Source organism: Astatotilapia calliptera, chromosome 18 (assembly GCF_964374335.1).
Source record: "Astatotilapia calliptera chromosome 18, fAstCal68.1, whole genome shotgun sequence".
NCBI lineage: Eukaryota > Metazoa > Chordata > Actinopteri > Cichliformes > Cichlidae > Astatotilapia > Astatotilapia calliptera.
The window spans coordinates 2,538,824-2,563,687 of record NC_137439.1 but is presented as its reverse complement, the minus strand read 5'-3'; the positions used below and the strand labels follow the sequence as shown (position 1 = coordinate 2,563,687).

Below are 24,864 nucleotides of genomic sequence, written 5' to 3'. Positions count from 1 at the left end.
CTGTGGAGGGATTAATAAGTGTGATTATAACCTGATATTCTGGTACCAGAAGAAAGAAAAAGAAACATTCAGAGTGATTCTTTTTATTGATAAGAGCAGTGGTTCTGTTTACTCAGGTTATGATCATCCTCAGAAAGATGATTTCTCAGTTGTGAATACACAGAACAGCTGTGAGTTGAAGATAAATAAAGTTAAACGTGATCATTCAGCCACCTACTACTGCTCCTGTGATAAGTCTGCTCCCCACAGTGAGAAATGATCCCTGCAGCCTGAACAAAAACCAACAGATGAACAGATGTCAAACAGTGTCTGTGACAGGAAGAGAGCAGTAAACCACAGCCCAGCTTCACATGTTTCACCTCCATCTCAGAGTCACAAACATACTGAGCTCAGGGACCATTTTTATTTACTGCTGTCAGAAATTCAATTCGATTTATTTCTGTTTAAACAGATTTTTCATCCTGTTTTAAGACAGAAACAAGAGGAACAGATGACATCAAACTTCCAAATGTAAACAAATGTATCCTCAGTCCCACAAAAACATTTATTCAAAGTGAAAGAAAAACAGATTGTGTCAAACTGAGTCAAAGTCCATCCCTCATTCACAGTGTTAATGTTCTCTTCATGAAAACTCTTCCAGCAGCACTTGTTGTTTAACACCTTTCACTACATTTAACCAGACACTTGGACTGATGTCAGGTCAGGATCTTGTCCTTCTAGCAGCGGCTCATTAGGACGCTGATGTTGTTGGACAGGTTTCCATCAGTTTCCTGTGGATGTTTATAGAGGATGAATCAGTCACGGTGCCTCATCTTTCTGTCACCTTCTTTTCTCTCTGATAGAAAAAAACACATTTTGTATCTAAATATGTCAAATCTGCAATAAAAAGACAGGATTTCTGTTTGTGTTTCCTGACCAATCACATTTGAGCAGCTTTGGCTGCTTCATTTCATTTCCAGCATCGCTGCTGAAGAAGAATCAGAGTCTGACTGGATCAAACACACAGATTTAACAGCAGAAAAAGTGATTCCATGTAAAACACTCTCGTTCACCAGTTTTAACTCACATAACTTCACATTTCCTCAAATTGAATCTTAGTCATTTAATCACAGGAAGTTTCTGGGATTTTGTTCCAGACTGTATATTTATTAATAGATTTTTCTCTACTGACTTTGTTTGAAATATTCAGGTTTAAAATCAGTCTGATGTATTCTTAATGAGTCTTGTTCACAAAGTTACATGTGCAGTACTCTGTACATCTTCCATCCTTAGAGATCAATAATATATGTTGTCCAATACTCAGCAGACTGAACCAGGACTGGAAACCTGCTCATCATCTCATCTTTGAGGTCTCCATTTAAAAGCAGCAATGACTCGAAGGTAAATATTATACTGGATAATGTGTTAGTATATAAGACTTTGTCTTTTTTAACAAACAGCTCATCTATCAGCTGTCAGCAGAACTGTAGAACTTCAGATCCTGAAGTGTGTGAGGACAGAGAAGAGTCAGCTTTACTTCAGGTTTGATGGATAAACTTTCACAGTTTGTGATGATTCTGCTCTCTTTGTGATTTTAGGAGCTGCCCTCAGCACCACCCAGTGACATCACACACATCATCCTACATGTTCACTCTTTGTCAGTGGAAGCTGCAGCTGTTTGATTAATAAAGTTAAAGACAAGAAGTCAAAGGGATTAAACATCCATGTAACTGTGTCACTATATAGGAGCATAAATATTAACTCAGTTTGGTGTTTCAGAAAGCTGCTGATCTCAGACCTGCACAGCTTCTGTTTTAAACACTGAATGTCGTCAGCTGCATGAAGTGAGATTTTCTCTGACACAATTAAGTAAAACCTGATGAAGGTCAAAGGTCGTCACTTGTATGTTGAACTAAAAACTTGAATCTGGAATTCACTCACACTGTGTTTTGCCAATATTGTGTTTTTTACCCTGAAGTCATTCAGAGTCCTTCATACCAGAGTAACCAGAAAGGATAATATATATTTTAAATAACTTTCTACAGGACTGAATATAACATCATTATGTAAAAGTCCAGAGTCTCTGTGCTTCATCTGAGGATGATGTGAAAACTTCTAACATCACACAAAGTAAAGGTCTCTATCACACTGCTCATGAAATGCAGATTTGTCCATCTTCTATTTTGGGCGTCTAGTGGAGGTCTGAAGATTTCCCTCTGAGGAAGCTGCTGGTGAAGGTGGCGAGTTCTGCTTGATCCCTGCAGTGACCTTCAGTTCCTGATGTTTCTGAAATGACACATCAGGAGTCTTCCTCCGTGAGTCAACAGAAGCTGTGATAAATGAAAGGGAGGACATTTCTCAAACCTCTGGACCCAGGAAACCCAGCGTGGTCCTCATGGTCACGTTCACTTGTTGCTCCCCAGGGTGAATGTAGCTGTTGATAATGATGTGGACTTTGGACTCTGTTATTAAATGAAAAGAACAAACTACACTTCTATCAAACCTTTTGTCAGTCTGCTTTATTTCATTTAACTTTCCATGTTAGCAGGCTGTAGAGCGCTCTGTGTGAACTGAATCTAAAACTGTTTAAATCCATATAATTCAGATACTAACAGTAACTCTGGGTCTCTGTGGAGTCTGCTGCTGATGTCATCTCTGTCTAAATTAGGATAAGAAAAAATGAGACCTGTGGAATCATTGAAGCATAAAGACTACGGGAGTAACAGGTGTGCAGCATCGCTAGCTAGCAACAACCCTCTAATACCGTGTGGCTAATCTAGCTAATGATCGCTTACAGTTAGAATGACAGAGATGACATTTTGTATAAAAACTGCTAAAACTGTTTCACAGGTTGTTGATCCTGTCGTGTTCTTTGTGTGTTTGGCAGCCATCATGAAGCTGTACGTGTCCATCACTGCTGTCAGTGTGAGAGCAGGACTTCTGTGTATTCTGGCTATCAAACAGCTCTACAGAGCACACTGTTTGTTCTTTAAAACATTTATTTAATCACAGTTCAGTGGCCGTGATATCACCACTCCTCTCTGTAGTTCCACTTCTAAATCACAGAATTTCACCTTGGATGTCAGGTTGTGTTTTTGTGCCAGCAAACATTTTAAAACTCTTCTGACTTCAGTTCTTCTCAGACTGAACCATCAGGAGGATTCATACCTGCAACACCTGGAACCAGTCAGCTGGAGGCAGCAGCAGTTTGCCTCAGAACAACTTTATGAACAAAAAAAAGTAATCTCAGAGAGATAGATACCAACCTCTGAACATGGATTCAAACCAATAACCTTCATCTGATCGACCTTTCAGGCTACACCTGTTATTTGTAGCTGTCCACTGTAACACAGCAGGCTGAAACTGACTCTGATCCACAAAGCAGGACCTCTGCTAACTGGAATGCAGCCGTCATTATAACACCTGTATTTTTCCTCCTGTGAACTAAAGACATCAGCTGTGGAAGAGGTCTGTCTGTGTCCCACATGTCTGTCTGTGACTCTCAGGTGCATCACTGTTTACAGGATCACAAGGATCCACCTGACAGCAAGAACACAGGAGATGGAGGCGAATCCATCAGCAAACCATTAAAGTCCTTCACAGTAATCTGCTTAAATGATCTTAATATATGCTGCTCAACAAATAAAGGGAACCCTTAAACAACACAATGTAACTCCATGTGTTCCCTTTATGTTTTTGAGCAGTATATAACTTGGAATGTAATTTAGGAAAGTTTGAGCAGCATTGTCACAGCCACACTGTGCTGCTAACTTTAAATGACTGTCAGGTGATTTGTGACAGAAGGACAGCAGCAGAGTGAAAGGAAGGTTTACAGGATGTTGGTGAGAGCTGCTGTGATGTCTGGTTTGGATCCTGTGGCTCTGATAAAAAGGCAGGAGGCCGAACGGAAGCTGTTCAGACTTTCACTGGACAAGATTAGAAATGAGTTCATCAGAGACAAAGTCAGAGAGGCTGATATCCTAATCTTTCCTGGGAATAACACTCCAGGAAATATAAATCTAATAAACTAATAGTTCATAAAGGACACAGATTCATTACTGTAAGATTAATTATTTAATAGTTTTAATTGATAAATCAAAAAAATCTTCTAAAGATTTTCAGTTACAGTGAAAACATTTGCACTAATACTGAACCATCCATCCATCTTCATCTGCTTTATCCGAGGCCGGGTCACGGGGGCAGCAGCCTAAGCAAAGAGGCCCAGACCTCCCTCTCCCCAGCCACCTCCTCCAGCTTATCCGGGGGAACACCAAGGCGTTCCCCGGGCCAGCCGAGAGATATAATCTCTCCAGCGTGTCCTGGGTCTGCCCCGGGGCCTCCTCCCGGTGGGACATGCCTGGAACACCTCACCCAGGAGGCGCCCAGGGGGCATCCTTGTCAGATGCCCAAACCACCTCAGCTGGCTCCTTTCAATGTGGAGCAGCAGCTGCTCTACTCTGAGCCCCTCCCGGATGGCCGAACTTCTCACCCTATCTCTAAGGGAGAGGCCAGCCACCCTTCGGAGGAAGCTCATTTCTGCCGCTTGTATCCGCGATCTCGTTCTTTCGGTCACTACCCACAGCTCGTGGCCATAGGTGAGGGTAGGGACGTAGATCGACCGGTAAATTGAGAGCTTCGCTTTTACACTCAGCTCCCTCTTCACCACGACGGACCGGTGCAGCATCCGCATTACTGCAGCTGCAGCCCCAATCCGTCTGTCGATCTCCGGCTCCCTTCCCCCATCACTCGCGAACAAGACCCCGAGATACTTGAACTCCTCCACTTGCGGCAGGAACTCATCCCCGACCCGGAGTGGGCACTCCACCCTTTTCCGGCTGAGAACCATGGCCTCAGATTTGGAGGTGCTGATCCTCATTCCCGCTGCTTCACACTCGGCTGCGAACCGTTTCAGTGTGAGCTGGAGGCCCTCACCCGATGAAGCCAACAGAACCACATCATCTGCAAAAATCAGAGATGAGATTCTGAGGCCACCAAAGCGAAAGCCCTCCGCCACTTGGCTGCGCCTAGAAATCCTGTCCATAAAAATTATGAACAGAACCGGAGACAAAGGGCAGCCCTGGCGGAGCCCATCACCCACCGGGAACGAGTCTGACTTATTGCCGGCAATGCGAACCAAGCTCTTGCAACGGTTGTATAGGGATCGAATGGCCCGTAGCAATGGGCCAGACACCCCATATTCCCGCAACACCTCCCACAGGACACCCCGAGGGACACGGTCGAATGCCTTCTCCAAGTCCACAAAACACATGTAGACTGGTTGGGCAAACTCCCATGCACCCTCAAGTATCCTCGAGAGGATAAAGAGCTGGTCCAGTGTTCCGCAACCAGGACGAAAACTACATTGTTCCTCCTTTATCCGAGGTTCGACTGGCGGACGAACTCTCCTTTCCAGCACCCTGGCATAGACTTTCCCAGGGAGGCTGAGGAGTGTGATCCCCCTGTAGTTGGAACACACCCTCCGGTCCCCCTTCTTAAAGATGGGGACCACCACCCCGGTCTGCCAGTCCACAGGTACTGCCCCTGATCTCCACGCAACATTGCAGAGGCGTGTCAACCAGGACAGCCCTACAACGTCCAGAGCCTTCAGGAACTCGGGGCGGACCTCATCAACACCAGGGGCTCTGCCACCAAGGAGTTGTTTAACTGCCTCAGTGACCTCGCCCCCGGAAATTGGCGGGTCATTCCCCTCATCCCCAGACTCTGCTTCCTCCTCGGAAGACGTGTCAGTGGGATTAAGGAGGTCCTCGAAGTATTCCTTCCACCGCCTGACAATTTTCTCAGTCGACGTCAGCAGCGCTCCGCCAGCACTATACACAGTGCAGGTAGAGCACCGCTTTCCCCTCCTGAGACGCCTGACGGTTTGCCAGAATCTCTTCAAGGCAGTCCGAAAGTCTTTTTCCATGGCCTCTCCGAACTCCTCCCACACCCGAGTTTTTGCTTCAGCCACTGCCCGAGCTGCATTCCGCTTGGCCTGTCGATACCTGTCGGCTGCCTCCGGAGTCCCACAGGCTAACCAAGCCCGATAGGACTCCTTCTTCAACCTGGTGGCTCCCTTCACCTCTGGTGTCCACCATTTGGTTCGGGGATTACCACCACGGCAGGCACCAACCACCTTGCGGCCGCAGCTCAATGCAGCAGCTTCGGCAATGGAGACGCTGAACATGGTCCATTCGGACTCAATGTCCCCAGTCTCCCTCGGAATGCTGTTGAAGCTCTGCCGGAGGTGTGCGTTGAAGATCTCGCGGACTGTGGCCTCTGCTAGACGTTCCCAGCACACCCTCACTACGCGTTTAGGTGCACCAGGTCTGTCCAGAGTCATCCCCCTCCACCTGATCCAACTCACCACCAGGTGGTGATCAGTTGACAGCTCAGCCCCTCTCTTTACCCGAGTGTCCAGAACATATGGTCGCAGGTCTGGTGATACGATTACAAAATTGATCATCGACCTATGGCCTAGAGCGTCCTGGTGCCACGTGCACTTATGGACACTCTTATGTTCGAACAGGGTGTTCGTTATGGCCAAACTGTGATTAGCACAGAAGTCCAATAACAAATCACCGCTCGGGTTCAGATCAGGGAGGCCGTTCCTCCCAATCACGCCCCTCCAGGTCTCGCTGTCATTACCCACGTGAGCATTGAAGTCTCCCAGCAGGACAACAGAGTCTCCAGGTGGAGCACCTTCCAGCACCCCCCCCCCCCAGGGACTCTAAGAAGGCTGGGTACTCTGAACTGCCACTCGGCGCATAAGCACAGATGACAGTCAGGACCCGTTCCCCGACCCAAAGGCGCAGGGAACAAACCCTCTCGTCCACCGGGAAAAACTCCAACGTACCGGCAGCAAGCCGAGGGGATATTAGAATACCCACCCCAGCCCGCCGCCTCTCACCAGGGGCAACTCCAGACTGAGACAGAGTCCAGCCCCTCTCCAGGAGACTGGTCCAGAGCCCAAGCCATGCGTAGAGGTGAGCCCAACTATATCTAGCCGGTACCTCTCAACCTCACGCACTAACTCAGGCTCCTTCCCCACCAGAGAGGTGACATTCCATGTCCCTATTGCCAGTCTTGGCAGCCGGGGGTCAGTCCGCCAGGGCCTCCGCTCCTGGCCGCCACCCGGCACACAATGCACCCGACCCCTATGGCGCCTCCTGCGGGTGGTGGGCCTGCGGGAGGATGGGCCCATGTCTCCTCTTCGGGCTGTGCCCGGCCGGGCCCCATGGACTAAGGCCCAGCCACCAGACACTCGCCCTCGGGCTCCCTCCCCGGGCCTGGCTCTAGGGCGGGGCCCCGGTAACCCTATCCCGGGCAGGGTAAACTGTTCCCTTGATATCCTTTTCATAAGGGTCTTCTGAATCGCTCTTTGTCTGGTCCCTCACCCAGGACCAATTTGCCATGGGAAACCCTACCAGGGGACAAAAGCCCCCAGACAACATAGCCCCTGGGATCCCTGGGACACAAAAAACCCCTCCACCACGATAAGGTAGCGATTCAAGCGATTCAATACTGAACCATTCCTTAAAATCTTTACATACATTCCATTTTTAAGGAGCAGATCGCTATGATCGGCCACCAAGATGCTAAGAGCTGTGAACGCCCTGTCCATCACCTCAAAAAGTGATGGACAGGAGTAACCTCTAAGAGCTGTTTACAATAAAATGATTAATATTCTTGTACTTACCTTTACTATTTCACAAAGTGTCAAAAGAATATTGATTTTATATAATGTGATCAGCTTCATGAAATGTATTCTTTTATTTAATCACTAAGCAAACGTCTACGTGACTTTTGACATGCACTTTTGTGTGATAAACAACTGATAGCTGAGAACTGATAGATTCCTCTTTTTGTAAGAAAATACAGAATTAGAAAAAGGGGAACCTCAGCTCAGAGTTCTTAGAATAAGAAGCTATTTGTACACACACACACACACACACACACACACACACACACACAAAGAGTGCAGGCAGTGATGAGACGCAGGTCTCAGAGCGACTGCCCACGCGTGTAAAGACGACTGCAGTGTTTGTGTTTTCTAACTCAGGTGTCTTAGCTGAAGAACTACAGGGTGATTTGAAGAAATCCTTTGTCACAAAGGTTTAAAAAGGGTATGTCCACAATTTAGACTGTAATTACAGGATATTTTACTTTATTTGGCAGGAGAGAAGCAGAGGCAGAATTAAATGATAATAACAGTCACAAAATAATAAGCAAATCACATCAATCATACTTATCTCATTAACCTACTCTGAGCTAATGCTGATTTTAAAGGATGAGAGAGGTTGGAGGAGAGAATGAGCAGATCTTGTGCTGAATTTTGTTTCATCTCAGTGTTTTGTGCTAATGGAAACAATCCAACAGGAAAGCAGGAATCCTTGAATATTCGATACTTCAGGAAAACAGCGAGACCCCAGATCTTCTCAGTGTTGGGAGAAGCTGCAATCCACCAGGAAAATGATGGGAGTCCAAACCGTTAGAATTATAATCCAACAGAGCGATGATGATGATGATGATGATGATGATGATGATGATGATGATGATGATGATGATGATGATGATGATGATGATGATGATGATGATGATGATGATGATGATGAGCAGAGATGGAGCCAAATCCATGATGAATTTGTAAGTCCATGGTTTGGGCAGCTGCTTGATGTCTCTGGTGTCTCTGCCAGAATTTCCAAAGGTGAATTTCTGGTATCCGATCATCTGATCCCTTGCAAAAGAGGTTTTTAATCTCAATGGGACTTTTCCTGGTTAAATAAAGGTTAATAATAATAATAATCTGAACTGCTCATCACACAGAACTGCTGGAAACAGAACCTGAACATCTCTGAGGCTCCAATTTATGCTCTGACAAGTGCTCACTCACCCCACCTCTCCTCCCTCTGGTAGGTCGTCACCAATCACTGTGTTTACAGAAGATCAGCAGTTATTTTACTTACTACATTTATTATTTAACATATTGATCAGGATCATACTTTGATTATAACAATAAAGTTGATTTACTACGAGCACATGGGGAAAAAGCTCTTTTCTTACAGTGATGCCACAAATCTGGATCTAACACATGAGGCTGGATGTTAAATCCTTTTACCCGCTCAAAGATGTGATGACAGGGGAAAGTACTTCAGCCTCTCTGTCACTTTTCTTCCATCAGAAACTTTTTGTTTTTTAATTGAGCTGAGATCAGATTTGTGATGATAACTCTGATAACTAGATGTTGTTTAAACCATTTTGCCACAGTTTCTGTACAACTGTGTGTTTAAACTTCAAGTTCGTCTCTTGAAGCTCTTCAGCTGCTCATGTTGCAGATCCACTGTGAGCTGAAATTCCAATGAAGCTGTTAGAAAAATCAAAGTGATGTTTCAGATTAGTCAATGAGCTCATTAGTTAATAACTGTGTAAGATGGTGTTATGGTCCCCTGATCCTCTGCTGCCTACCCACCATCGATCTTTCCTCCCTCTGTTTTCTATCTTTGTCTCTCTGTGAGTGTGGCATTTGTGGTGTGTGTTGTTACGTCCCCCCCACCATGGCGGAGGCAAAGGTAGGAAGGAGACAGCAACACTGGACAACCACAATCAATGAAGGAGGAAGACCACAGAACAGTTAAGTATCAGGCAGGATTTATTGGGTGCTTGCCTGGATAGTCAAATTTAACAACAGTAAAGAGGTGGGGGAGGAGGACTGGGCGGTTGATCCAAATCAAAGAAAGTAATAAAACAAAAAGAGGTCGGTAGCTTCCAGGGCCTAGCCTAACTGAAAGAAAAATGCAAAACAAAAGGCCTACCTAGCTACTCGATAAAAGTCAGTGAAAACATACAAGGGTGGCATCAACCGCATAACCTAGTGTGACTAACAGAGTAAAATCTACAACCAGTGTATAGGGTACCCCGGCTTACCTGTCCAGCCTCCCACCACACACAACATAAAGATGCTTGTTCGCAAATGTTTGTCAAAGCAGAAGCCAGCAGCCCCCAGCTGGCCAGGGAGCGGCTCATTTGTAGTGTTCCTTGGAGTGTGATTGGCCAACTGAGCCCAGACCAGCCAATAGACACCTGCCAATCAACTTCGAACTGGCCAATCAGAGGAGGCCTGACGCCTGAAAGATAAACAGAACACAAAACAGAGCACAAAAGCAAAGCCACACCCCTTGGCACGTAACACCCCCACCCTTCAAAAACCAAACTCAGGGTTTGGTGACCTCTCTAAACAGCACGGGAGAGTGCGTCTGATACAATGTTTTCTGAACCTTTTTTGTGATGGATTTTGAGGGTATAATTCTGAATAATCAGTGACCAACGCATAAGCCGCTGGTTGTGATTATACATCTTGGAGAGGAAAACTAAAGGGTTGTGATCTGTGAATACTTGGACTGACCTCTGACCTGACTCTGTATAGACTTCAAAATGTTGCAAGGCCCACAACAAAGCAAGGGTCTCCTTTTCAATGGTAGAATACCTGAGCTGGTGTTTGTCAAACTTCCGAGAGAAGTAACTCACAGGATGGTCAATGCCCTGAGTATCCTCCTGGAGAAGCACCGCTCCCGCCCCAACTGCGCTGGCATCTATTTCCAGTTTGAATGGTAAAGAGAAGTTAGGAGCAGACAAAACAGGGGTGCAACAAAGTAAGCCCTTAAGGCTTTCGAAAGCCTGCTGACAACTCCCAGACCAAATAAATGGCTTTGAGGGGCTGGTTAAATCAGTGAGAGGAGCAGCAACAGAAGAGAAATTTTTACAAAACCGTCGGTAATATCCTATCATCCCAAGGAACCGCCGCAGTTCTCTCCTGGTGGTTGGTTGGGGGAACTCCCTAATCGCAATGACTTTGGCATCTGCAGGGCGCACTTGCCCTAGACCAACTTGCTGGCCAAGGTAGAGGACACTGCCTCTAGCGAAATCACATTTGGCAAGGTTCAAAGTGAGAGACGCACTGTCTAGGCTAATGAAGACTTCTTTTAATGTAGCTATGTGGGTGGACCAGTCACTGCTATACACAACAATGTCATCTAAGTATGCTCGGCAGTTAGGGATGTTTCCCAACACTTTGTTAACCAGTCTCTGAAACGTTGCAGGGGCATTGCACATGCCAAAAGGCATAACCGTATACTGCAGGAAGTGGTCAGGGGTGACAAAAGCTGAAATCTCAGACGCTTGCTGTGTCAAAGGCACTTGCCAATACCCTTTTAACATATCGAGTTTAGTGATGTATTTTGCAGGCCCTATTTCATCAATGCAGTCATCGATAAGGGGTAAGGGATGTGCATCGGGTACAGTGACAGAGTTCACCTTTCGGAAGTCCGTACAGAATCTTGGGCTTCCATCTGACTTAGTGTCTAAGAGACATGGTGAACTCCAAGAGCTGGAGCTTGGCACTGCCAATCCATTCTGAAGAAGATACTCAACTTCCTGTTTTATGTTTTCCCTCTTTGCAGGACTAACCCGATAAGCGCGCTGTTTGATTGGTGTAGGGTTAGTGAGCACCACATCATGTTTTATGACAGTGGTTTGAGACGGGATATCACTGAACAGAGATGGGAATCCCGATATGAGTGTTATAATATCATTGCTCTGTTCAGCAGGAAGGTGGGACAGGTATTGTGTTAGGGTTGACAATATCACAGAATTACCTAGTCGAGCACTTTGAGGCTCAGCACCTCGTAACACCAACCCATCTTCATCTGGAGTAATCTCCACCTTGGTCACCGAAGCCATCGGAGACGTAACCACTTGCTCTTGGACCACAGATGGCACAGCTGAAGGTTCACGAGAGTTGTACAGCTTCATCATGTTGACATGACACACCCGAGTGGGACGTCTGCGATCCGGGGTCTGAATAATGTAGTTAGTCTTGCTGAGTTTTCTCTCTACAACATAAGGACCAGAGAACCTAACGGAGAGAGAGGAGCCGGGCACCGGAAGGAGAAGGAGCACTCTGTCACCTGGCAGAAATGAACGGTCAACAGCCCGCTGATCAAAGTGTCTCTTCATTTTCGCTTGTGACGTGGCTAATACGTTCCTGGTTAAGGAATAAGCCCTCTTCAACCTGTCATTCAGTGTCTTGACGTACTCTGGAAGGCTTTTGGTGTTGTCAACCGGTGTAGCCAGCCTCTCTTTAAAAACCTTCAAAGGACCCCTCATCTCACGCCCAAACACAAGCTCACTGGGACTAAATCCCAGAGATTCTTGGGTTGCTTCCCGACAGGCAAATAAAACAAGTGGAACACTTTCATCCCAGTCCCGTTGGGAACTATAACAGTGTTTCCTTAACATAGACTTCAAAGTCTGATGAAACCTCTCTAGTGCCCCCTGACTTTCAGGATGGTAAGAACTCGAGGTTATGTGTTCAATGCCTAATGTTTTCAGGGCTTGGGCAAACACTCTAGACTTAAAGTTAGTGCCTTGGTCTGTTTGCACAACCTTAGGCAGACCAAAGGTTGAAAAGAATCTCAACAGTGCTTTGACAACAATCTGAGCTGTTATTCTCCGTAGTGGGATTGCCTCGGGAAACCTGGTCGAAACGCACATGATCGTCAACAGAAACTGGTTTCCAGTTTTAGCTTTAGGTAGAGGCCCCACACAGTCAACAAGCACTTTTTGAAATGGCTCCTCTACTACTGGGATAGGACAGAGAGGAGCAGGGGGGATTACTTGGTTTGGCTTGCCGGTCATTTGGCATACATGGCAAGTACGGCAGTATTGAACAACATCAGATTTCAGTCCGGGCCAGAAGAAATGTTTCAGAATTCTGGTGTATGTTTTATTAACCCCCAAATGTCCTGACCATGGATGGTCATGTGCTAAGGACAGTACCTGGGTACGATAAGCAGTAGGTACCACCACCTGATATACTGCAGACCAGTCAGCGTCTTCCGAGACCTCACTTGTCCATCTGCGCATCAGAAGACCTTTGTCAGAGAAGTAAGCCAGCTTTTTCCCTTTGGCATCCTGTTGACTGAGAGTGGAGGAATGACACTTGGACAGGGTTACATCATTTTTCTGTGCAATAATGAACTCCTCTCGGGAGACTGGCAAATCCAGAACTGGTTGTGTTTTGTCAGCAGGTGGAACTGTGGCCTGAACCTTAGATCCAGAGGTAAAGTTAATCACGTCACCAATGGGATCTGACCTCATGAAAGAATCGGCCAAGTCAGGACCATACTTTTTTGTCTGGGCCCTCGTAACTACACAAGCTGGAAAGATGGCAGGCTGGTCTTGGGCTGAGTCAGAATCCCGGCTCAGCTCGGGTCTGTCTAACACTTCAGGAATGGGTATGACCTTGCCTCCAGCAAGGTCATTACCTAGGATGAAGTCAATGCCTGGTATGGGCAACGCAGAACGAATAGCCACTTTAACAACTCCGCTGACTAATGAAGACTGAATGTGAATAGTGTGCAAAGGGGCAGATACAAATCCGAGTTCTACTCCCTGGACAATAACACTGGACTGGCAAAATGACTCCTCAGAAAACGGTAAGACGTTTTCTCTAATGATGGACTGAGAGGCCCCTGTATCTCTCAGTATTTTTACTGGTTGTTGATCATTTGGATTCCCAGTCAGCGAAACCACTCCCTCTAGAATGAATGGTTTGAAACAGGGGTCAGGGTGGTTAGTGTTTGGTTGAAATGCCCTCCCAGTCTCTGTGGCTTTAATCAATCCCACCCCTTTTGGTTGTGAGGATAGTTGCTGTTTACGCTTTAATGCCTGACATTCTGCGATGAGATGACCCCTCTTGTGGCAATAAAAGCATTCACGCTCACCGTGGGGAGGCGAGGGCACCCTCACTGGCCTCACTGGCCTCGCAGCAGAGCAACTAGACTCAAGCCGTGCTGAGCGCAAGGTTGTGGGCCTATCTGGATGGGAAACAGGGGTAAAAACATTCTTATGAGTTAACACAAACTCATCGGCCAACACAGCTGCTTTGGACATTGACGTCACCTTCTGTTCATTTAAGAACATTATGAGCCTCTCAGGTAATGAATTTTTAAAATCCTCCAGTAACATTAACTCACGCAGCGACTCATACTCATCCCCAACTCCGTTAGCAGCGCACCATTTATCAAAAAGAGCCCCTTTCTCATGTGCAAACTCCACATATGTTTGACTGCTGGACTTCTTATGGTTCCTAAATTTCTGCCTGTAGGCTTCAGGTACCAGTTCGTAGGCACGTACAATTGTTTCCTTCACCACGTCGTATTTCATGCTTTGCTCTAGCGAAAGTGAAGCTACTACCTCCTGAGCTTTGCCCACTAATTTACACTGAAGTAATATGGGCCACATGTCTCTTGGCCATTTCAGAGCAGTAGCCACCTTTTCAAAAGCGTTGAAGTACGAATCTACCTCAGTCTCACGAAAGGTAGGTACTAGGGCAATATGTTTGCTAACGTTAAAACTTTCCGGGGAGACTTTCGGGATTTCTTTAGTGGCATCTGTTTTCTGTCCTGATGACACCCTCAGTGCTTCTACTTCAAGCTGCTTTAACCTGACTTCTTTTTCAGCTTCTATCTCCAGCCTACGGACCTCCAGCCGGAGATCATAATCCGCTTTACGCACCTTATCCTTCTCTTGTGCCTCCAACTGTAAACGCAGTAAGCGAACCTTAAGCTTTGCATCACTGCTAGATGATTGGGATTCTGGAGTGAAAGGCTTAAAGCGAGGCAGAGTTTGGGGAGCCGCATCAGTGTTAACTTGGGCACCCGGAGGTGTAGCAGGCAGCGCTTGCTCATCAGTTCTCTCTGGAGAAGCTAGATCAGCAGAGGCACCAGGGGAAACTGAAGGGTCCTGAGAAGGCACCCCAGCTGGAACAGGGCTGATTAAAATCCCCAACTCGAATAATCCCTCCAACAAAGCCTGCTTAATATCCTTCTTCACTCCATACTTTGGTACGGAAAGGTTATACTGGGCAGCAATACTCAACAGGTCGTCTTTGCGACACAAGTCAACTTTGTCAACGCTAGGGTGACTAACAAAACCAGGCAGGTCGAAACTCATCTCCGGCTGATACTATGAAATGTAGACACCCTAAAATCACGGCACCGTCCTCATTAATACAGGTTGTCCACCACATACAACGATCCCGGACGAGCCCCCACTTGTGTTACGTCCCCCCCACCATGGCGGAGGCAAAGGTAGGAAGGAGACAGCAACACTGGACAACCACAATCAATGAAGGAGGAAGACCACAGAACAGTTAAGTATCAGGCAGGATTTATTGGGTGCTTGCCTGGATAGTCAAATTTAACAACAGTAAAGAGGTGGGGGAGGAGGACTGGGCGGTTGATCCAAATCAAAGAAAGTAATAAAACAAAAAGAGGTCGGTAGCTTCCAGGGCCTAGCCTAACTGAAAGAAAAATGCAAAACAAAAGGCCTACCTAGCTACTCGATAAAAGTCAGTGAAAACATACAAGGGTGGCATCAACCGCATAACCTAGTGTGACTAACAGAGTAAAATCTACAACCAGTGTATAGGGTACCCCGGCTTACCTGTCCAGCCTCCCACCACACACAACATAAAGATGCTTGTTCGCAAATGTTTGTCAAAGCAGAAGCCAGCAGCCCCCAGCTGGCCAGGGAGCGGCTCATTTGTAGTGTTCCTTGGAGTGTGATTGGCCAACTGAGCCCAGACCAGCCAATAGACACCTGCCAATCAACTTCGAACTGGCCAATCAGAGGAGGCCTGACGCCTGAAAGATAAACAGAACACAAAACAGAGCACAAAAGCAAAGCCACACCCCTTGGCACGTAACAGTGTGATGTGTGTCGGTGGGGTTTGGCAGTTCTGCTGGTTCCTGCTCCTTCTCGGCTGGAGCACCTGCAGTAACTGATAATCAGTCCAGCACATCAGTTTGGAAGAATTTGACTCCATTTTTGACACAGAGCAGCTTTAATTCTGACATGTTGGATTTTCTCACATGAACTGCTCGCTTCCAGCTCTTTCACACCTTTTCTGTTGGACTCTGTTGGACTTGGTTGTTCCAAAGCTCTATTTTTAACAGCAGGCATGGACGCTGCGTGTTCCTACGAGGCTGCTGGAGCTGATTGAGGCCACTCAGTACAACACTGATGATTCCAGCAGACATGCCACAGCACATTTCAGAAGCATCCCTGAAGCATCTCTTTGCTCTGCACCACTAAAAATAACTCTGGATCTATTTTGTACAGAAGCTCCATCAAGCTGCAGAAAACAGAGGAAAATGTGCAGCACAGAAGAAACAGCAAAGGAAATCCTGTCAGTGTTGAAAATAGAAGAGCCTGTGCAGACCAACATGTTTCTCTTCTAAAATACACCAGGTGTGGTTTGAAGGACGCAACAAAACCACATCAGAAAGACATCAGAGACTCATCACATCACTCGCTGGATTCACTGGATTCTTTTTCTTTCACCATTATTTGGAACAAAGAAAACAAACGTGACTGGTTTGTGTCACTGTGGTGCTGCATGGCCCACTTTCTCCTGAGATTCAGTTCACAGACAGATGTTCTGATAGTTTTCTTTACAATTTGCTGCTAGAATTCAAAACTCATTGTGTGATTAATGATGGTGAGCCAGATGGGCCAAACCATGATACTATAAGCAGCATGTTTCATTGTAGTGGTGCATCATTGATGGGATAAATGGACTGGTGCTTATATAGTGATTTTCTATTTTCATGTGGACTAAAGCAGTGGACTGACCAACAGACTGACATTAACATCAGAGCCGTGCTGCTAGTGTGGCTAAAAGAAAAGAGAAGAAGAGACAGTCATGTTGATATGAACATTAGAGAAACACATCATGGAGCTGAAATATGATCCTGCTTCCTCATTTGGACTCATTCACCTCAGCTGACACGTTCAGCAGCAGACAGGTTTTTGTAGCAGTCTGTCTCACTGTGAGAGTGGCAGGGAGAAACTACTACTACCCCATCTTTGGCTCTGGAACTAAACTGTCTGTAACAGGTAAGAACAAACATTTATTTTCCTTCAGTTGTTTTATTGTAGAAGCTGAAAATGTGTTTAAAGTCAGTTTGTGCTGCTTCAGGCTTTACATGTTAGTTTTTCATCATTAGTAGAGAATTCATCTGCAGCCATTGTTACATAAGAAAAGCTCAATAATCTCTGAAAACATGTTGAAATCTCACTGAACAACTAAACTTATTCTTTATTTCTGCAAATATTAGTGATGTTACAAATATTTAGGATTTGATCCTCTCAGTGATTCTGCTGGTTTTTAACACAAGATCATATTTGATGTTCAAATTAAATTAATATAGATTAACAACAAATATGGTTTCAGGAAATATTTGCTTTATGTTGAGGAACAAATATTTTTTAATAATCAAACATTCATGTAGCTGCTTCAAAAAGGTAAATAGAATAATAAAAACAGATACTGATTAGAAAACTCAGAAATGATATGACAGATAAATTTAGGATGAATTTGACATCGTTAAACTCTGATATTTATTTCTGAGATTAAGTCGTGTGTGTGGATTTGTACGTGACAATAAAAAGTTAATAATACTTAAATTTTCTAAAATACTTTAACATACAAATTTTTATTAAATATATTTTGTCAAATAATTTTTATTTTTATGACTAAAAATATCGTGAAGTATATCTCATATTATTGAAAACGTTTTATTCTACATTTCAGTTTTAGTGTTTTAAAATAGTTGCTACAGTTTTTTATTTGAATAAAAACATAAATTAAAATAATCACTGCATTACTTTTCCAATTTTTACACAAAAATATTTAAGAATAAATTAGTCTGAAAGACAAATATGGTCTTTATGGTAAAATATATCAAAGACAAGAAGAATGGAAATTTTATCTGCTGAACTGAATTTTGTGAAATGATATTTAATTTTATTAATAGTACAAAACAATATGAAAGAAGATGAATTTATTTTTGGACAGAAGAGGATCTCTGTTAGAACTCGTGTCTAAGGACTAATAAGAAAAATACATTTTCACTTGTATAAAGACAAATGTAAATATTTTAAAATTGGACTGAACTAAATTTCTATAAAACAATAAAAAGCAAACACATGACGAATTAAACTGAATTTAATTTTAATATTAAAATCATGCTGAGTGTTCCTCATGTGAGCCATGATGACATGAGGTGATGACTGTGTTTGATATGAAGCTGAATCCAGTGTATGTAGTGAACTTTGTGCTGATGAGTAGTTTAGTGATCAGAGTCCATGTAGTTTCCAGGATCAGACTGAATGCAGTGCAGTGCTGGAAGCTGCTGCTGACTGTGTGAATGTGTGTCTGTGCTGCTTGTTGCTGCTGTCAAACTTCAGATGAGCAGGTAGTGAAGCCCGTGGTGAGCGTGTACCCAGCAGCATCCAGAGCCCACCTGGAGGGGAACAGCTCCCTGCTGTGTGTGGCCTCAGCCATGTTTCCTCCTCTGGTCCAGTTCTCCTGGAAAAGACAGAAGAAGAACGGCGGAGAAGCGGAGGAGCTGCCCCCTGCTGAGGGAGAGCAGCTGGAGCTCAGAGAGGCGGGACGCACCATTGCCATCAGGATGGTTGATGGGAGCCATTCTGACACATATAAATACAGCTGCTGGGTGAAGCACGAGGGGGGCACAGTGGAGGCCCGAACACAACAAGGTAATGAAGGCTTGGTGACTGTGTTCAGCAGTGATTCAGCTTCATGTGGAGATGCTGTCAAAGAGAGCAGAGCAGCAGAGGACTGACATTTCTCACTGCAGCTCCAAACATTTGACTCCTTTTCTGTTTCAGAGCTTCCAGCTCCAGCAGCCTCCTGTCCTCCAGAGAGAGAGCCAGCAGACCTGCCAGCTCTGCAGCCAGCTGACTGTAAGATCACCTGCTGCCTCTCTGCATGGACAGCTCCAATGTCCAATGAGGCAGCTGGAACAAGTTTAGGCTCTTAAAGTTGCACTAATTGATCAAATCTTCATCCAACAAGCTCTGATAAAGCCACTGTACACTAGCTGCTCAGCACCAAACAGCAGACAGACCATAATATGTCAGAGATCAGTTTGTTAGCTGCTTGTGGAGTTCTTCTGCCCCCAAGTGGACACAAACACTACATCAATTCATCCACTTGAAGAAGAAGCTGTGACTGTTTCTATTTGGACTTTTTCTCCTTGATCTGAGAGGAATAACCCGACTGTCTGTCTGTCTCTTTGTGTCTGTCTGTCCTTCAGTGTCCTTCCAGTCTCAGTGCAGGGTGAAGCTGCTCTGCCTGCTGTACACAGTGCTGATAGTGAAGAGTCTGGTGTACTGCTGTGGACTCTCTCTGCTGATGATGCTCACAAACAAGGGAGCGTCCACCAACTGCACACATGCTGACTGACTGTTTCCTGCTCGCCTTTTCTCACCATCACATCTCATCAATTCATCTCATTCATCACTTTGATCACAAATGTTAGTTATGATGTGTTGAGCTTATTTTGCCTTTTTCTTCAACAGTTAGAAGATCGTCTGAAATAAATACATCTTTACATGTATTGTTGCTCTGAGTTAGAATTCTTTTTGTGCTTATTGTGACTTTTATTGTAGTAACAAAAACCATCAGGAATATTTTTATCACAAGTTTTTGTTTGATTTTCAAATGTCAAACAGTGTAGTTGTGTTTGTGTGAACAATAAAGATTTGAAGATGAAGAGTTTGATTCTACTTTCATTGTGTGATCAACAACAACCCGTGTGAGTGAAGCACAAACTGACTGTATCCAAACTTGCTCTCCTGCAGCAGACGGGCTGTGTGGGTTTCTGCTCTGCAGCCTCCACACCGTTAGCTGTGGCTTTCACTTTAATAACACAATGACAGTTACAAGCAGGAACTCTGCTTCAAGAATGATTCCAGGAAGGATCTGTGTTCTTCACCTGTGAGAGAAACAGCTCAAATCCTCAACTCACAGCTGACAAATGAACTTTAATGGACTCAAAGGAGAGACCATGAAGCCCCTGCAGTCTGCTCAGCTCCCATTTTATTACCTGAGCTGAGTTTTTCATTCTGGATATCACACACGTAAGAACAGATCAAGTCTGAACAGCAAATGTTGGAGAATCATTTTGAAGTCTTGCTAAATGTCGTTATTATTACAAAAACTACTGAATGATTCAGAAAATCCTTTCCAACAAGCAGAAATATGCAAACAAAGTAGAAACAAGGCAACATGAGTCATTCAGATGCAGATAACATATTCTCCTTATTGTGAAGAACACAGTCATGAAATCTTTCTGTGTGTCATTCATTGAGTTGAAGTGCCTAATAGAAGAGGAAGAGCAGCAATAATCAATGATAGCTGAGACATTGAGAACATGGCTGTATGCCTGCTATCATAACAGCAAACAAAGCACACAAACAGCAAACACACAATAATGTGCTCGCAGCTTGTTGTGTGTTGTGTCATTTTTGACATTTCATAAAGTCACAAAAATGTGTGCGACTCATTAAAGGAGTGTGTACGTGTCAGTCAGTGCTCTGTATTCATGTGTTCACCTCATTAAAGTCACTCAGACACTTTTCTCCTCCAAACTTACAGCACAGCTTCATATTTCACTGACTGATTCTTTCATTACATCCATTAAGGGTCACACAGTGAAATTAGTGCAAACTTACAAATGTGTTGCAACAATTTTGGCCTCCAAACTGAACTTTGAGACAAACAGTGAAGCTGTGAGCAAAAAGAGGCTCCAGTGTGTGTCATGGTGGAGGAAACTGTTGTATTCCCACATTCAAAACATGCTGATCTTATTGGATTTGTCCCTCAAAGTCTTTTTCCTCCTTTTTCTCTTCATCCAAATGTTCTAGCAGGCTGACTGTGAGTCCCTGTTGAACCTGTACAGCAGAAAGTAACAGCAGTCAGCGGCCTCCACTTGACTTCATGACTTCAACGCCTCGCACAGTCACTTTCACTTTCTTCCTTCTGTCTTTTAGTCCTAAAATGTAGAACAACACCAGATCCAAATATTTGTGTCCTTCACTCACATCTTCAAATGATCCCTTCCATATCAGAGATGATACAAAGGCAACATTTGTCTTATTTCTCTTTCAGGAATCAAAAAGTACTTTTGTACTGTTGTGTAAATGTGTGTGTAAAGGTGGATGACTGCCTGCTGCAGATGAAATCTAACCATGGCTACAAATAAATGAAGCTGACGTGAAACACAGCCCTGTTTTTATTACTGTTTATAGATATTAGAATTGATGATCATCATTTTAATGATTCTTAAAAAGGCTTTAATGAATCCTTCAGTCTGAAACCAACTTGGAACAAAACACATTAGAAGATGTGGGAAAGAACCACAGTGTGCACATATTTAAACACACAACAGAACCACAGTGTGCACATATTTAAACACACAACAGAACCACAGTGTGCACATATTTAAACACACAACAGAACCACAGTGTGCACATATTTAAACACACAACAGAACCACAGTGTGCACATATTTAAACACACAACAGAACCACAGTGTGCACATATTTAAACACACAACAGAACCACAGTGTGCACATATTTAAACACACAACAGAACCACATGTGTTTGTTTCAAATAAGATTTTTACTCTAAATGTTGTTAAATATGATTTAGTTTTTTTAACTACTTTGAGTGCAATTTATGAACTTTTAAAATATTTAACCATATTATTTATTTTTAGATTTTTCTATTTATTTGTAGTTTCGTTATATTTAGTGTTTTCATCACAGCTGTTAAACCACAGATAACAGTGTGTGTTACTAAATTCACAGCAACATGAATGTTTCTGAGTGTTTGTGCATCATGTGACCCAGATTTTTGGATCTGCTGTCAGATTGAAATGAAGACGATGAAACCACAGCAGCTTCAGCTGAGCTGTCAATCAGCAGCAGCAGTCTTATCTGTGGGCCGCAGGGGCTGATGGGAGCTTTGAGGACCTGTTAGAAACCACGTGGCCCTCGTCTGATCTCACAGCTCGTCCTTGTTTGGCCTCAGCTGCATCAGAGCGCCACTTCTCCCCAGGTTCACCAGAGGAAACACCACTGCACAAAATGCTTTTCCTCCCAGCTGCTGCTCTGTGCTGTCTGTGTTCAGGTGAGTGTTTCCAGCCAATCAGGAGCCAACAAAGTCAACCTGTAACAAACACTGTCACACTAACCTTCATCTATCTGTCTGTGTCTCTACAGCACTGGTTACCATGGCAGCAGAACAGCTGATTCAGGACGATTTAACATTGACCAGGAGAGTTGGAAAAAGTGTCTCCTTCAGCTGTGGAGGGATTAATAAGTGTGATTATGATCAGATATTCTGGTACCAGAAGAAAGAAAAAGAAACATTCAGAGTGATTCTTTTTATTAATAAGAATAGTGGTTATGTTTACTCAGGTTATGATCATCCTCAGAAAGATGATTTTTCAGCTGAGAATAAACAGAACAGCTGTGAGTTGAAGATAGAGAAAGTTAATCCTGATCATTCAGCCACCTACTACTGTAACTGTGTTAAAGTTGGTCCCCACAGTGAGAAATGATCCCTGCAGCCTGAACAAAAACCAACAGATGAACAGATGTCAAACAGTGTCTGTGACAGGAAGAGAGCAGTAAACCACAGCCCAGCTTCACATGTTTCACCTCCATCTCAGAGTCACAAACATACTGAGCTCAGGGACCATTTTTATTTACTGCTGTCAGAAATTCTATTTCCCTCAGATTCATCTTCATTAGATCAGCATGTCCAAATGAATAATGGAAAACTTTTCCACCTAAACTGTTGTAATTTAATTCTGAAAAGAAACCACAGCTGAGGGTGACAGTTTTTCACGATGAATGAAGTCCATCTCTTGTTTCTTATTTTGTTTCTTATTCTAAAACTGTAAACTTTTATTTCATCAACTTTCATCATCTTTGTCTTTAAGTACATCCACAGATCAGCTCCTCAGCTTTTGAGCCACAAACTTCACTGCTTTCTTCACAGGCCTGAGAAAAGTGTCTGTCTTGCATTGAAGACTGTAGAAAACTAGAGCCGATCAAATGTCAAGATTTGTCTGAATTTTTTAACTGGGATGAAGAATCACCAAAAAAAAGAGTAAAGGAGGGAATGAGGTTCAGTCAAGCCACTGACGAGCAGCTGAAAGGGAGGCTCTGAAAACAGTTGATAACTTCATTATTAACTCTAACTTTCTACTTCTAAATTCAGATAAAACTGAGGTTATTGTACTTGGCCCTGAAAATCTTAGAAATATGGTGATGTGGTAGATTTTTGTATGATATGTATAACTATGTAACTATATACACTATATATATCTGTGTGCACTGAACATATATATTTTAACTTTCATGTAGAGTCTTAAGCACAAGACATTTTGCTTCACCATGTTTTATTAAGGTGGTACAGTAACAGGGCAGTCAATGTGACCTTTCACCTCTTCCGAGGTGCTAAGCTTCTCGGATGAGAGGTGAAACGTCTTCAAGCAACTTAAAGAAGTCCAGACGCTTTTCTTTCCAAGCTCCTTAGACTACGATGACCTGGATGACTGAGAACCTTCACAGACACCGTGTCATGACCTGTTGTGATAAGCCAAAGCCAAAGGGTAGCCGGAGTCCTTGGCCGCTACCTGACCCCTGCAGCTGTGTTTGGCTGGAGGACGGGAGGGAAAGTTACCCAGCAGCAGGGGGCGGGGATACTGGTCCCTATATATTAGGGGACCAGAGGACACCCCAGCACTTTTTTCCCCCTCTGCTGTTTCTCTCTGTCCATCTCTGTGTTGCTCTACTGTCTGGGCTTAAGGCTGTACACCCCGGGGTTTTGCTTTGCTTGCTTTCTGCTTTCTAATTTTCTTGCTAAATGTCTGTATGTATTTTTCCTGCTGTTCATATACCGTAATTGTCAGGCTATAAGCCGCTACTTTTTGCACAAGCTTTGAACCCTGCGGCTTTTAGTCAGGTGCGGCTTTTCTATGGATTTTCCATGATTTTTGTGATATCGTAAGACGATTTGTTTTGTTTGTTCCGCTGTTGTACGGCACTACGTTGCCTGGCGGAAGGATCGGGGTTCAAGAGTGGTATGTTAGTCACATGTCCGTCCGCCAGGCAACGTAGTGCCGTACGAAGTAGCGCGAAAAACAAACTTCAAAGTAGCGCTACGCATTCAGCGGGAGGCATGGATGACGAGCGGCGATAAACTTGCGAAAAGCAAGTTATGCCCAACTCCACCGGTGGATTCTGACAGCGTGGAAAAGTGCGAAAACATCCACGATCACCAACGGATTTTGAAGGGCTGGACTGCTGCATGATGGAGAGGAGGACACCGCCACGGCCCTTCTGAGGGTGTTCGACTCTGACACTGACAACGAGGATTTCTTTGGTTTTGAAAGTGATAACGAAGGAGAGAAGCGGAGAGTGGATGACGAAGCCATCCTGAGCCTGTTTGTATCCGACATTGGAGAAGAGGACTTTGGTGGTTTTAGAGCGCAGGAAGAAGAGAAAGATGGTGAATGACTGACTTTTCTTCTTGTTACAGCCGTGTCACTGCACCTGAGCCTAAAAGGTAGTCCGAATCTATTTTTCTGGTGTGCTGTAGGTTACTGTTATGTACTACATGTGCAAATATGTACCCATAACTTGTTTTTCAAAATATTAATAAAAGGGGTGTGTCTCCAAACAGCCATCTCTTTCCTGACAATTCCCTTTGTGCATATTCTCTTACATATGATAAGTCAACATTGAAACACCTGCGGCTTTTAGTCAGGTGCGGCTAATGTATGTACAAAACAGGATTTTCCCCTGATTTTAGCTTGTGCGGCTAATATTCAGGTGCGCTTTGTAGTCCGGGAAATACGGTAATTCAATGTATTAAACTCTGTTCCAAGAATTCTGCTCTTTTCCAGAGAATCTTTTTGAGTGTCTTGAATTTAATTGGATCT

The 24,864-nt window shown here is 44.2% G+C and overlaps 1 protein-coding gene across 1 annotated transcript; it reads left to right on the top strand.

The window, feature by feature from the left end:
* The first annotated feature begins 17,771 nt into the window (after positions 1-17,771).
* On the top strand, positions 17,772-19,619 carry LOC145421746 (uncharacterized). The gene is made up of 3 exons (XM_080292450.1): positions 17,772-18,600; positions 18,733-18,807; positions 19,161-19,619. Exons 1-3 carry the CDS (start codon positions 18,249-18,251, stop codon positions 19,307-19,309), a joined length of 576 nt encoding a protein of 191 aa, XP_080148576.1. The 5' UTR covers positions 17,772-18,248; the 3' UTR covers positions 19,310-19,619.
* Positions 19,620-24,864: the final 5,245 nt, after the last annotated feature.

Coding starts and splice junctions, on each gene's coding strand:
- LOC145421746 (XM_080292450.1), top strand. CDS start 18,249: ATGTGTGTCTGTGCTGCTTGTTGCTGCTGTCAAACTTCAGATGAGCAG. Junction 18,601..18,732: donor GGAGGCCCGAACACAACAAG/GTAATGAAGGCT, acceptor TTTCTGTTTCAG/AGCTTCCAGCTCCAGCAGCC. Junction 18,808..19,160: donor AGCTCTGCAGCCAGCTGACT/GTAAGATCACCT, acceptor TCTGTCCTTCAG/TGTCCTTCCAGTCTCAGTGC.